At 53.7% G+C, this 13,178-nt stretch overlaps 1 protein-coding gene across 6 annotated transcripts in view; it reads left to right on the plus strand.

The window, feature by feature from the left end:
* The window catches only part of TNK2 (tyrosine kinase non receptor 2), a 45,671-nt gene that overhangs the window by 23,309 nt on the left and 9,184 nt on the right, over positions 1-13,178 (plus strand). For all 6 annotated transcript variants that reach the window (XM_063089050.1, XM_063089022.1, XM_063089001.1 and 3 more), the window contains 8 exons: positions 1,704-1,884; positions 2,919-2,989; positions 4,906-5,127; positions 6,028-6,180; positions 6,694-6,971; positions 8,611-8,737; positions 9,159-9,305; positions 9,400-9,494. In XM_063089050.1, the coding sequence (XP_062945120.1) occupies positions 1,722-1,884; positions 2,919-2,989; positions 4,906-5,127; positions 6,028-6,180; positions 6,694-6,971; positions 8,611-8,737; positions 9,159-9,305; positions 9,400-9,494 (1,256 nt within the window). In that variant the 5' untranslated portion in view covers positions 1,704-1,721. The remainder of the gene's footprint in view (positions 1-1,703; positions 1,885-2,918; positions 2,990-4,905; positions 5,128-6,027; positions 6,181-6,693; positions 6,972-8,610; positions 8,738-9,158; positions 9,306-9,399; positions 9,495-13,178) is intronic.

The raw sequence follows: 13,178 nt of genomic DNA on the forward strand, positions 1-13,178 counted from the left end.
CAACATGTCACTGTGCCCCCCCACCCCCCAGCATTGTGAGAACCAAAAATGTCCCCTAGGGGGCTGTGCTGCTCTCACAAGAACCATCCAAATAAAGGGTTACAGCTTAACATTTGGAAACCACCCGGCTGGCCCAGCTGCCTTGCCCAATCCTTGGGGGACAAGCCAGGGTTTGAACTGAGGGTTTCTCATTCCCATATGTCACTCTTTGTACTGCACTGAGCTGCCTGGGAAAGTCTGAACTTCTGGCACTGTGTTGGCAGGACCACTAGGAACTGGGGGGGCCGGAGGCTCACTCTGGGCCTGGGCTCGTGGTGCCTGCTTCTCTTAGTGCATCTGACTGTGATGAGAGCTGGGTTGAGGCCACCTCTGAGTTGGGGAGTGGGTATTGCTTGGCCCTAACCCAGCAGCCGGCCTTTTCCCTTTTGCTTGTCTTCCTCACTGGGGATTCAGCATGGGTCAGGGGCTGGCCTGGCCAAGCCCTCAGCTCTGAGATGTCTTACTTGGACAGGGATGGGTTTGGTGTCCAGGAGGTCAAGCTGCTTAGCTTTGAAGGTGCTACCGGCTTCTTCCTCTGGGCCCAAGAGAGTGAAGGTCAGAGGTCACTCACTCTGGTACCCATTGGCTGATTGTGGCCTGCAGATATGTTTTGTTTGGCTAGCACTGTGTATGTGTGTTTGTATTTCAGACTTGAACTAGTTGACATCATTAAAAAGTCAGGAGAAAGATGTAATGTTAAGTAAAAACAAGGAACAGAATAGTATGGGTAATGTGTGAATATTCGTGTGTGGGAAAAACAAAATCTGAAAGGGTGTGTAAAAGACATTGGCAGCTGCTTTGGGATGGGGAGCTAGGTGGCTGTGCAGTAGGGGAGGGAGTAAGAGTTTATGGCTCCTGTGTACATTTGAATATTTTTACCATGCACATATATTACCTTTTCCAAAAAAATTAATGGTGAGATTTTACATATAAATTAAGATTCTTGATATTTCTTGGAAAAAACTGAAAGCTTTGACCATACTTAGTGACAGTCTCTTGTAACAACCATTGACGGGAGCTGAGCTCCCCATTGACTGGATGTCCACCCCTCCCTTTGTCTTATACTTGCTATGGCCCTGGCATATGGGTGGTGGTCTTTGGATCGATGGGTGAGGCTCCAGTGATGTCAGGCATTGGGAGGAACTCAGCTTAAAACTCATCTGGTCCTGAGATCTTTCTGTGGGGTCCATTAGATCTGAGGAATACATGGATAGGTCTTAGGAGACACCATACCTCCCCAAAATTTTATTAAAACTTTGGGAGTAAGAACTTGTGTATTTTTGTTGAGAGACAATTGATGGTTTTTATCAGATTTTCAAAGGGCTGTGACCCCTGGAGACTTTTTGAGCAGGTGAGGAACCTGAGCACAGAGAGGTTGATCTCAGGTCACTCAGCCATAGATCACAGATTTTGGGAGTAAGACCCTGACTCCTGACTCCAGGACCAGGGCTGTATCCCACCTACCTTAATCATACCTTTGTGGCTGGCAAGAATGGGGGAAAGTGGGTACAGGCTCTTCTGTACAGGTACAGAAGCAGGAGTTGGTTTGAGTCCTTCTGGGCAACAGTATTGTAGGATGTGGATGAGCCCAGGACACTCAGGCAGGGCCCCCTGTTAGGTTCCTGCATCCCTTGGTCCCTGAGCCATTCTTTCCCTCCCCACAGAGGCTGGGGAGCAGCAGCATGCAGCCAGAGGAGGGTACGGGCTGGCTGCTGGAGCTGCTGTCCGAGGTGCAGCTGCAACAGTACTTTCTGCGGCTCCGCGATGACCTCAACATTACCCGCCTGTCCCACTTTGAGTATGTCAAGAATGAGGACCTGGAGAAGATTGGCATGGGCCGGCCTGGTAGGTGGAACATAGGCCTTACTTGTCTTTTCCTCTCATACTATTTACATTTTCTGTCTTCAGGACCCTGGAGCACATGGAAGAACCCTTCCCCCTTTATTCCATGGGGTGGCAGCTGAGAACTCTGCCTGTCCGAGAGCCCCCGAGGTGGGGTGGGAGGGACATCAGTAGGTGCTGCACACAGGAATGCACTGAGAACAATTTGCAGTTGTAAAGGTGAATCAGCGTTTGGGGATAATGAAATTTTAGTTCTGCCTGCTCAGGATTAACTACATACCCCTTTTTCTTCAATAAGACATTTGTAGGATATATTTCCTCCATCTTCCCCTCTTTTATAAGCATAGAATTGAGTCTGTTCTATTCACCGTTCTGAGTACCAAGTGGTTCAGTGTCCACCTGAGGGAGATCTGTAGGGAGAAGAGAAGATAAAGCCCTCAGATGGTTTGCTAACTTTCTCTTTGTCTGTCCTTCTGTCCCTCTCACAACGATGTGCTCTAAGTTGAACCTATTTCTTACCTTTGTATTTATCCTAAATGTAGTGATTGTAGCATCTAGAATCACGGTGTTTGTAGAACATTAGAAACTTATCAGTGCCTTCAACTTAAAATAGCTAAATAGGTAAGAACGTGTTAAATTAGAGACCGATGTATACTACTTTTGGCCCAGATAATTGGTGTCTGATGCCAGTAGCATAAGAACATTTTAGAGAAGAAAATCTCAAAGTTGAGAAAATTCTGCCCATTACCTTGATTTTTCCTGAGGGTTGGGAGGAGACTACTACTGTTCAATTTCAGTAGTTAAATGCCTCCAACCAGTTTGAGAACCACTGCCTAGAAATGGAATGCAGTGACCATCTGGTTAATTGAAGCTCCAGTTTGGTTAGGATTGACTTCATTGGTATCATCGTGCTGGGTACAGTGTATCTAGTGGTGGACTCACCCCAGGGGGACCAAAGGAGCCTGTGGGGTGGGCAGTAGCCTCTCTGGGAATGTGGTCTGCCTTAACAGCTCTGGGTTACCTTTCCCGTCCTACAGGCCAGCGGCGGCTGTGGGAGGCTGTGAAGAGGAGGAAGGCCATGTGCAAACGCAAATCATGGATGAGCAAGGTGGGTGTGTGAGGAGGGGCAGCTTCAAGGGCCCCACTTTGCTGTCAGTCCTAGGAGTGGAACCTTTCCCACTCCCTGGGCAGGTGTAATCTCGCCGTGTTCCCTCGCAGTTTGTACAGACCTCTCTCATCCAGGTTATTATCAGGCTGGGCACTTGTAGAGCTTCCCTGCTAAGTGTCTCCGCCAGAGACGGGCACGTGAACAGCCCCTTGGTGTGCATGGAACAGGAGCTTGTTGACAAGTGCTCCTTAACTTGAGCCTTGCTCTGTCTGAGGGTTGGGGCCAGTGTCCAGCGTGGGTGTCATAGGCACTGTGTGGACCTAGGACATCTTTGCTTTGCTTCCCTCCTCCCCGACCCTTTTTAGTCTCCAGGTTTCTCTGGTCATCTGGCCCTGCTGACAACTTCCTTCCCCATAGCCTGCCCCCACCCCACCTTGTCCTAATTTGGGTCTGTGGTGTAATGAGTCCCTGGTCTGACTCAGTGGAACTTTGCCCATTGTCTGGAAGACAATGAGGGAGGAAGTGAGCCAGCCGGGGCCTTCCCTCCCCACTTCTGGCCTCAGGGCTGGGTTGGGGGGTGGACAGGGAAGGACAGCTGGACTGGGATTGGGCAGCAGAGATTTCCTGGCTTCAGTCCGGCAAAGGGGCTGTCTCTTGGGATCCTGTGGCCTTTTCTGGGGACACTGTCCTGGTCCCTTGCCCAGGTTTTAGGAAGGATGAGTGTGTTAGGGCTGGTGGGGGCAGGAGGGAAAAGCGGTGTGATATGCTGGAATTCAGGGCTCTTGGATCTGCCACCAGCCTGAGGCAGGTCCTGGGCAGTTAGTGACCCTCTCCAGACTTTAGTTGTGTCTTCAGGAAAACAATGCTGGCCGTATTGCCAAACTCACCTTGCAGGGCTGTGGGAAGCATCCCAAAGATAATGGTGTAAAGGGCTTCATAAGCTGAGCAGAGAAATTCCAGTTACTGGGGGGAAGAAGGGAGCAGAGGCCAGAAAAGGCCCTTAAATTTGAGGCACCCCCTAGACCATATAGATAAGGCTCTGCCAACTTTGCAGGTTGGAGGGCTAGAACTAGAAAAAATCTGTAGCTTGAAGCCAAAGCTTTGGATGCCCCGGTGGAGGTGGCCGAGTCAGACTGACGTGGCCAGCTCTGACCCACACAGCCTCTACCCTCCTGTCCCTTGAACTTTGGCCCTTCCTTCTCCAGCCCAGGCCTTAGAATCCCCTCCAATCTTCCTTCTGTCTCAGCCCTTAGCTCTAGGCGCCCCTCCAGAAACCCAGCTGTCTTCCCAGGCCCTTCCCCAGCAAGGACTAGCTTCATCTGTACCCCACACACACAGTCACAGCTCAACCTCAGACTAAAATTATCCTCTCCCCTGGGCAGGATGAAGGGCAGCCGACTCCCTGGGGAGGGTGGAGACAGACAGCGCCAAATGGTCAGCACAGAAAAGGGGCCAGGGCTAAAAATGGACAGGGAGGTGTTTGTGGAGGGCCCCTCAGGCTCCTGCCCCATTGATGTGGGTTAAGGGTTGGAGCCTGTGTGCTGGGTAGGGGGTACAGGAAGGGAGGGCAGAAGGACTGGGAGGAAACTCAGATCTCAAGGCTAGGTGGTGCCTGGAGGGCTTTGGACTGTCCCTGTCCCCACAGCTGGGTGTGGGGCCACAGCAGCCACAGGCTGCATGCCTGTCTGTCCCTTTCTGGCACCCACCCTGAGGCCACTCTGAGGCTGTGGGTTCCTGTTTGCGGGTGTGCTGTGGAGGGAGTGTGGGCCTCCAGCCAGACTGTGCCTGGCAGTTTGGCATAGCAAGGACTTTCTGGAGTCCGAGCCGCGGACCACCAGGCGGACCCTGTGGGGTGGGACTGAGTGACTGGCTCTGGGGCCTTGGGTTCCATCTGGCCCCTGGCTGCCTTCAAACAGGTGTTCAGTGGAAAGCGGCTGGAGGCTGAGTTCCCCCCTCATCACTCTCAGAGCACCTTCCGGAAGACCTCACCTACCCCAGGGGGCCCAGCAGGGGACGGGCCCCTGCAGAGCCTCACCTGCCTCATCGGAGAGAAGGACCTGCGCCTCTTGGAGAAGCTGGGAGATGGTTCCTTTGGTGTGGTGCGAAGGGGCGAGTGGGATGCCCCCTCGGGGAAGACGGTGAGCTGTCTGTGTCCTGCAGGCGTGGCAGAGGGATGGTACCCCTGAGACCCCCGTCTGCTGGGATGTAAATGGGACTGGGAACAGGTCACAAAGTGGCTCATGCTGGAGTCCACACCCAGGTTTAACCGAGCACATTGTTTCTTTTTCCAATTATAAAAATAATATACTTAGTATAAAGTTTGGAAACTGAAAAATTAGAAAAATAATTGCCTGTAATTCCACCACTCAGAGGAAACAGAGTTAACATTTCTGTCTTTTCCCCCCCTCAGGGATTTTGTTGGATTTAGTTAACATATAAATTTTGGATACAACTTTTTAAATCTTGTCCTTTCTTCTTGGCATCCTATTTTTAAGTTTTTCCCCTGAGGGATAACATATAAACACTAAAGGTACAATTCTGAAGTGACTTTTTACACATGCGTAAGCCCTTGTAACTACTGCCCAGATCATGTGGGGCACGTTTCCAGCACCCCAGGGCTCCCTCATGTCTCGGCCACTTAGTGTCCCCATGTTCCAAGGGAAGCCACTATTATGACTTTTAGCACCAGAAATTTGGTTTTTCGCATTATATTTAAAGCACTTTTTTCTTCACCAAAAACACTTTCAATATTCCATTTTATTATAACATTTTAATATTCTAGCATCATTCTAGTCATCTCTTACCTTATGATTGCTGTTGAGTCTGGGAATTCCCCCAGGAAGGGGAGGCCCAACTGATGGCCCTCAGGGGTCAGCCAGCTACCCTTCCCCAGCCAGGCCACATGCAGAGTATGCAAGCACAAGCACAAGCAGATCTGAGGCAGAGATCTTTGAACTGAGTTGTGGGGAGGAACAGGTTGGCTCAGAGTGCTGGGGGTTGAGCAAGTCTTGACTCCCTGCAAATCCTGTTCTGGTCAGGTGAGTGTGGCTGTGAAATGCCTGAAGCCTGATGTGCTGAGCCAGCCAGAGGCTATGGACGACTTCATCCGGGAGGTCAATGCCATGCACTCGCTTGATCACCGAAACCTCATTCGCCTCTATGGTGTGGTGCTTACGCCGCCCATGAAGATGGTGAGAGCTGTGGGGTAGAGGGGAGGGCAACAGGGCAGGGAGAGGCCTGTGGGATCTGGGCCCCCACATGAGCCCGTTCTCCTGCCTGTGTTGTGGCTGATCTCTCCATCCTGCTTTGGTCCCTCACCTGATGTGGCAGAGGGGCTCATGAGGCCCAGCCCAGTACTGACTTCGTCTGCTGGAGCCCATGTCCCTCTCTGAATTTTGCTAGTACTCATTGGCAGAGAGTTGCACCCATGGTAGGGGCTGGCTCTTGAGTTTAATTTTTTTGAAATTTCTAGTCTGAGCCTCTTTGGGCTGCTTCTCTCTGGGCCTCAGTTTCCCACATTGCCTGGGGGTAGAGGCCTGAGAAGCTGTAGGATTCCTAGAGGTCCCCAGAGAACAGGCCAGGAAGGAGTGTTGAGCATGGCTCTGGCAGGCTTTCAGAAGGAGGACTGGGAGCCCAGCATGGGGTGCTGGGAGAGGGGTGGGGCTCATCCTGGCTCATTCCTCCTGCCTCTTCTGTGGCCTCAGGTGACAGAACTGGCACCTCTGGGATCGTTGTTGGACCGGCTACGTAAGCACCAGGGCCACTTCCTCCTGGGGACTCTGAGCCGCTATGCTGTGCAGGTGGCTGAGGGCATGGGCTACCTGGAATCCAAGCGCTTTATTCACCGTGACCTGGCTGCCCGAAATCTGCTGTTGGCTACCCGTGACCTGGTCAAGATCGGGGACTTTGGGCTGATGCGAGCACTACCCCAGAATGACGACCACTATGTCATGCAGGAACATCGCAAGGTGCCCTTTGCCTGGTGAGGGGCAGGTGCTGCTGGCTCACAGGGCCCGCACCCCATCTTGTTTTCTGCAGACCTAGGCCTTTAAGCTCCCAGGGCCTTCTGTACTCATCATAGCCCTCAGCTCTGTCTGGGCCTGGGGTGCCTTTGTGCGCCCCATGCTTTCACCCATCCACCAAAGAATTCTCGAGGGCCCACGTGCCAGAGTCTGTGTCCTGGAAGACACTGGGAGAAATGCTATGGAGACTCAAAGGAGTGTGTTACTCAGTGGGGTATGAAAAGGCTTCCTGGAGGACTTGACATTAAGCTTCTCAAATATCAGGAGACGTTAGCCAGACAAACATGTTCCAGGTGGAGCTAGTGGCAGGCAAGGCCAGAGCACCCTGGGCCCTGTAGACTGTGACCAGACCTTCTCACCTGCACACTGGGCTGGTACTTGGCCCTGCCCTGTCCCCTGTGTGGGCTTATGCTTTGCTGAGACTATTGTGGCCCTCTGGTACCAGAGCCACCGAAAGGAGTATGGTCTCCATGCTTTGGGGTAAGAGGGGTTGGTCCAGTTGTGCTTGCCAGAGCGTAGCTATGGGTAATGCTTATAACCCTGGCTGTATGGGCACCCTAATTAATAACTGACCTTACACCAGGGTGACCACATAGCCTGGATTATATATATTGTCCTGGAGTAATTAATAGCAACCCTCTTTTGTATTCAAGCACCCTGGTTTGGATGGTAAATTACAAGGTCTTTTTTTTTTTTTTTTTTTTTTAAAGATGACCAGTAAGGGGATCTTAACCCTTGACTTGGTGTTGTCAGCACCACCCTCACCAGTGAGCTAACCGGCCATCCCTATATGGGATCTGAACCCGTGGCCTTGGTGTTATCAGCACCACACTCTCCTGAGTGAGCCAAGGGCCGGCCCCTACAAGGTCTTTTTTTATAAAGCCTCTTTAAACAACCTTGTGAAGTCGTCAGGTTACTGTTATTCCTGTTTCCAGATGATGAAATTGAGGCTGAGAGATCTTGAGTGACTTTCCCTGGGTCCCATCCCCTTTGAGTGGCAAGGCTAGCTCTCTAGTCCCACAGGAGATCCTTTGATTCCACGTCTAGGACACTGTCCTCCTCACCCTCTGAACCTCAGCCCACCTTGGAATGCCCCTTCTCTGGCTTCTGCAGTGACGCTTCTCTCCCTCACCCAGGAGGGAGGCCCAGAGCAAGTAGAGGGTATTTGGGTGAAGCCATTCCACCCATTTTGGTTCTTCCTGAGGCCCTATCTGAATTCCCACCCACAACTTCCTGCTGAAATGACTCAAATCCCAGGATCCTGCCCCAAATCTGGAAATTGTCATCCTCCCACCACAGTTAGAAAACAGCCTGAACTGTTCTCCCCCACCCCATCCTGAGCCTTGTGACCTTCTTCCTTTCCCTGCTTCCCTAACTGGGAAGCTTCATGCTTCTTTTCCCACCCCAGGCTGCATGTGAATAGGGCAGCTGAGCGCAGATGATTTTCTCCATGTCTGTGTCCTTCACAGCATGTCCCTGGTGCCTACTGGTGAGCCTGGCACAGGGGGCAAGCACTAATGTGTGTTGAATAAGTATTTTATGGGCTGATGCAGGTGGGAGTGCTTGAGAGGCCTTCTCTTTGACTCCTGTCTCTGCCAGGTGTGCCCCCGAGAGCCTGAAGACACGCACCTTCTCCCATGCCAGTGACACCTGGATGTTTGGGGTAACGTTGTGGGAGATGTTCACCTATGGCCAGGAGCCCTGGATTGGCCTCAATGGCAGTCAGGTGAGAGGGCTGAGGGATGTGCTCCCTGTAAGGTGGGGGTTAATTTGGTCCCTGGCTCCCAACCTGGCCTTGTTGGAACTGGCTGTCATCTGATGGACTCCTTTCTCCCCCAACCCCCATGTCTGTGTGACTTCCCAGGGAGAGCTGAGCAGAGAAGGGGCTGCCCCAGCGGGTCAGGGGAGGAGAGAACTAGGCTCTCCTTCCCTAGCCCTTAACATGTCCACCTGTTCTGAGGCCCCAGACCTGGAAATAACGGTCAGAGGCTCCAGGGATAGGGCCTTGCCTGCGTAGTCAGATCTTTCCCTTGGAGGACAGGCCTGACAGCCAGCAGCTGCAGTTTTAGTATGGGTTGAAGGGAAGGTCGGAAGTGTAAAGCTGAGTGCTCTGCTTGTCCTCAAACTCTGCACCAACCCACCTTCAGATCCTGCATAAGATTGACAAGGAGGGGGAGCGTCTGCCCCGGCCTGAGGACTGTCCCCAAGACATCTACAATGTCATGGTCCAGTGCTGGGCTCATAAGCCGGAGGACAGACCCACGTTTGTGGCCCTGCGGGACTTCTTGCTGGAGGTAAGGGGCAGGTCTGCCACAGGAGCAGGGGTGTCTAAGCAAGGGGTTGCCCAAGGGTCAGTCTCTGAGTGGGCAGTGATCTGTCTGCCCCCAGGCACAGCCCACTGACATGCGGGCCCTTCAGGACTTTGAGGAACCAGACAAGCTGCACATACAGATGAACGATGTCATCACTGTCATTGAGGGAAGGTAAGGAGTGTGGGGGCTATGCCCTGCCCTGGGATCCCTTGAAGAGCACAGGTTGGAGGGGCCTGTGGGCAGAGAACTCTCATGCCCCCAAGCTTTCTGTGGCAACATGCAGTCTGGAGGTTGGGCCTGAGACCCGCAGAATGAGGGCAGGCCTTGGTCAGGCTCCTGAGTGCTTGGGTTTAAGGACCAAGATGCTACTGCTCAGATGGGATTTTCCCTAACTCCCCCTCTATTAGCTTCCTGCTGGGCTCCAGTCCTGCTATGTGTATCAGAGCCAAGCTGCCACTATGATGAGGAGGAGGAAGTGGCCCAGCCTGGCCTCAGGGCCATAACAGAGCACTCTGGAACTCCGGAGCATTCCTCCTCCTCCTCCTCTCCCACCCCTTCTCTCCCTATCTCCCCTCAGCATGAGGACGTCACTCTCCACCTGGGTGCCTTTCAGCACCCAAAAGCAGCCTCTCCTCTGCCCAGGCCCTGCTCTCTCATCAGCTCTCCATTCTTCCCACTAAGCTCCTCTGCCCCCTCCCAGGGCTTCCCCTAGTCCTGGACCTCCCTCCATCCTCTGCCTGGGCCCCTGCCTTCACCCCTTTCTTCTCAGTCTCCCCTTGAAGGACACTCTCTATTCCTGACCCCCGACACACCCTGAACACGTGTGTGCCTACCAGCAGCATCTCCTGAGTCACTGTCTCCTACTCGCAGCCCCCGCAGTTCTCGCCTGCCTGCCCTCGGAGGCTCCACCCTCTGCCAGCCTCACCCTCTGCTGTCTGATCCCCAGTGTGTCTGAGGAACTGGTTGGGGCAGGGGTGAGCATGGAGGAGCTGGAAGAAGAGTGAGGCAGAGGAAATGCCCTATGCTTCCTGCTTCTCTGACTCAGAACCAGGCAAGGATGAGGCAGGGGTCTGCATCCCATGGAGCCTTTTCTACCTGGACTTCAGATTTGGGGGCCTTTGGCCTTCAGTTAAACCTTGTACCTCATGGAGGGTGGTGAGAGCCTGTGGGTCTGAAGAGTCATAGAGATGTCTCTGGAACCTGTGCTGGTGGTGTAGGGATGTGACCTACACCCACTGTGGCCCCAACACCTCCTCCCCAGGACAAGGCTCCCTTGCCTTTGGGCCCAGAATCTGAAAACAAGAATGACACGCCAACAGGTTGCAGGGGGAAGGTATGGTTGGAGAGTTAGTGGTGGTGGAGGAAAGCAGAAAGCTTCTAGAAGGAGAGAGACCTGGGGACAGGCACAATCACAGTCTATGGGTTTGGAGCTGAGGGGTCGGGAAGGGAGCGGAGGTATGGCACTCTGGGGAACATTCTGGAAGCAGGGAATATTAAAGGTGGGGGCCTCTCTGTAGTATGGCAGGGCCTGAATCCAGACATCTGGGCCCACAACCATTCCCACCTCCAGGAGCCAGAAAGACTTGTGCCTGACCATGCCTCCTGTGCTCTTGTAGCCCCAGGTCTTTACCACCCTGATCTCTTGCTCTCAGTGAGATCCTGTGTGCCAGGGTCCAGTGTTCCCCAGGCAGTAACTCAGGAGCTTCTTATGTTTCTGGGGTGTATGTCTCTGGAGCTGGTGCCCTTGGTCACCACTGGAGCAAGGCGGGCAGCAGGAGGGGCCATGGGTGTGCCCTGCCCTGTCCCGCCCTTCGTCACAGGCTCTGGTTGGCCCCAGCTGCTGGTTCCACCACGGCTGGGCTTGCTGGGCTCCTCCTCCTGGGCCATCAGCCCTGACTTGGACTGCAGAGCCTACCCTTAGTCCCTGGAGCTGCTCAGGAGGTGGGAGGTGAGGGGCAGGAGGCCACAACAGCTGGTGAGGCTTTGGGAGTGGGCCTGTGTGTCGGTGGTACCAGAGCTTTCACTCTGCCCCCTTGTTTTCCCAGTCCCCGAATACTCTGTTTGTTTGGCTGACTCCGTCTCCATGTCTCCGGGTGGATGAGCTCTCTGTTCTTGTGTCTCTTTGGGCTTGGTGTGTACGTGTGGGTCTCTGCCTGTTTCTCTGTCTCCCTCTTAGCCTGTCTCTCAGCTCTTTTTTTCTGTGCCCTCTCTTAGCCTTGGAGTCCTCCTTGCCGAAGCTGTTGCTAGTACCTGCTTCCGAGTCCAGAGTCTGGGAAGCCACTTGCCCCAGCTCTGCCTGATTCTGTAGGTTCAGTGCTTCTTAGGGTACCAGGCAGTGAGCAGACACCTAGATATTTTGCAAGTTGGTTAGAAGACTGTCCAGATTTGGAGGGACAAATTATGACTGGTCTTTCCCAGGGGGTCTTATTTGGAGGGTGGGATGGCTGGCAGCACTTTCGTGTTCTGTTTTTACAGAACTGGTGAAGGAGGACAGAGGCTTTGAAATCCATTTGTGGGTCCTTGGCCTGGCCTGGCCCTGGAGCTCTGCTTCCTGTGGTATGTGGGAGAGGTGGGGGACAACAAGTATCTGGGTTATCCCTCGAGGCCAGGGGTGCCTGGGACACCCAAAGAGGAGTGGATGGGGTGGGTGCTTTGAGCAGAAGATTTAGGCAGGGTTTGTTTAGCCATTTGTGGAGTACCTTAGGCCAGGACTGGAACAAGGTGCTGAGATTTCCAGAGCTGGGGCAGCCTTAGAGAGTTCTCAGCTGAGGCCTCAGTTTTCCATCTTATCTGTCCCAAGGATGCTGATGGGAGAGCAGAAGGAAGTAGAAAGTTCATGCTGGAGGTACTGGGTCCTTTTCTTACCCCACCAGGGACTCCCCATCTCTCTCTGTTTCAGTCACTGCAGGATGGCAGGCCTGGCCCTCCCATTACCATGGAGACTCTGGCCTGCTCGTGGTGGGGAAGAGAGGGTGTGGCCAGAGCAGGCTGGGTGTGAGGGCTGGCCTCAGTCCCCTCTGGGCTCCTGGCGCCTCAGCCCCACTGTGCCTCCAAGGGGGATATGTGGGCAGTGAGATGTAGCATTGGCCATCTTGGAAGTTCCATTTGACCCTGTCAGGGGAAGAGGCTGCCCCTGAGTGTGCTCAGATACACTCCCAAGGGGTCTCTTATTCTTACACATACTCTGCACTCTGACTCCCCTTCCCCCAGTGACAAGCATGTTTCTGAAAAGTGGTGTCAGGACACCCAGTAGCCATGAGGCTCTTGCCTTGGCCATGCCTGTGATAACGGGAGGTGGGCTTGGTGTCTCTTTTCACTCTTAGAAGTACGTCTAAAAGGCTTCAGTGTGAGAAGCTGGGCTATGTTGGCAAAAAGAAGGGGCTGGAGAGAGTGACCTCCTGCCGGACCTGTCCTAGGACATGGGTTCATTCTACTCTGGACAACATCTCCGCCTCAGCTGTGTTCTCACCTGAGTTAATGAGCACCTCTGAAGAGGTGCGGAGAGCAGAGTACCGCATCTGGCCCTGGGGTGGCGAGGGGACGTCTGGTGGAGGGAACCAGTGGGTGTTGGGGGGAGCAGCAGCCGGGGGCCCATGTGCCAGGCATCCCTCCCCAACTTGGCTTTCACTGGAGGCTCTGTGTGCGCAGTGGCAGCCATTTCTCTCCTCCTCGGAATGACCTTGCTGCTTCGAATGGGCCTTGTCCTCCTCGGGGTGTTGTCCTCTCTCCTTCCTTCCCAGCCTGAAGGCAGGGTGGTAATCACAGGACTCCTCTGTCTGGTGGTGGGGTCGGGTCAGGTGGTCCTGTTGACAAGGAGGCTGGGCTGTGGGGTCTCAGTCCCACCCTCACCTCCCC

Source organism: Cynocephalus volans, chromosome 1, assembly GCF_027409185.1.
Source record: "Cynocephalus volans isolate mCynVol1 chromosome 1, mCynVol1.pri, whole genome shotgun sequence".
Taxonomy (NCBI): Eukaryota; Metazoa; Chordata; class Mammalia; order Dermoptera; family Cynocephalidae; genus Cynocephalus; species Cynocephalus volans.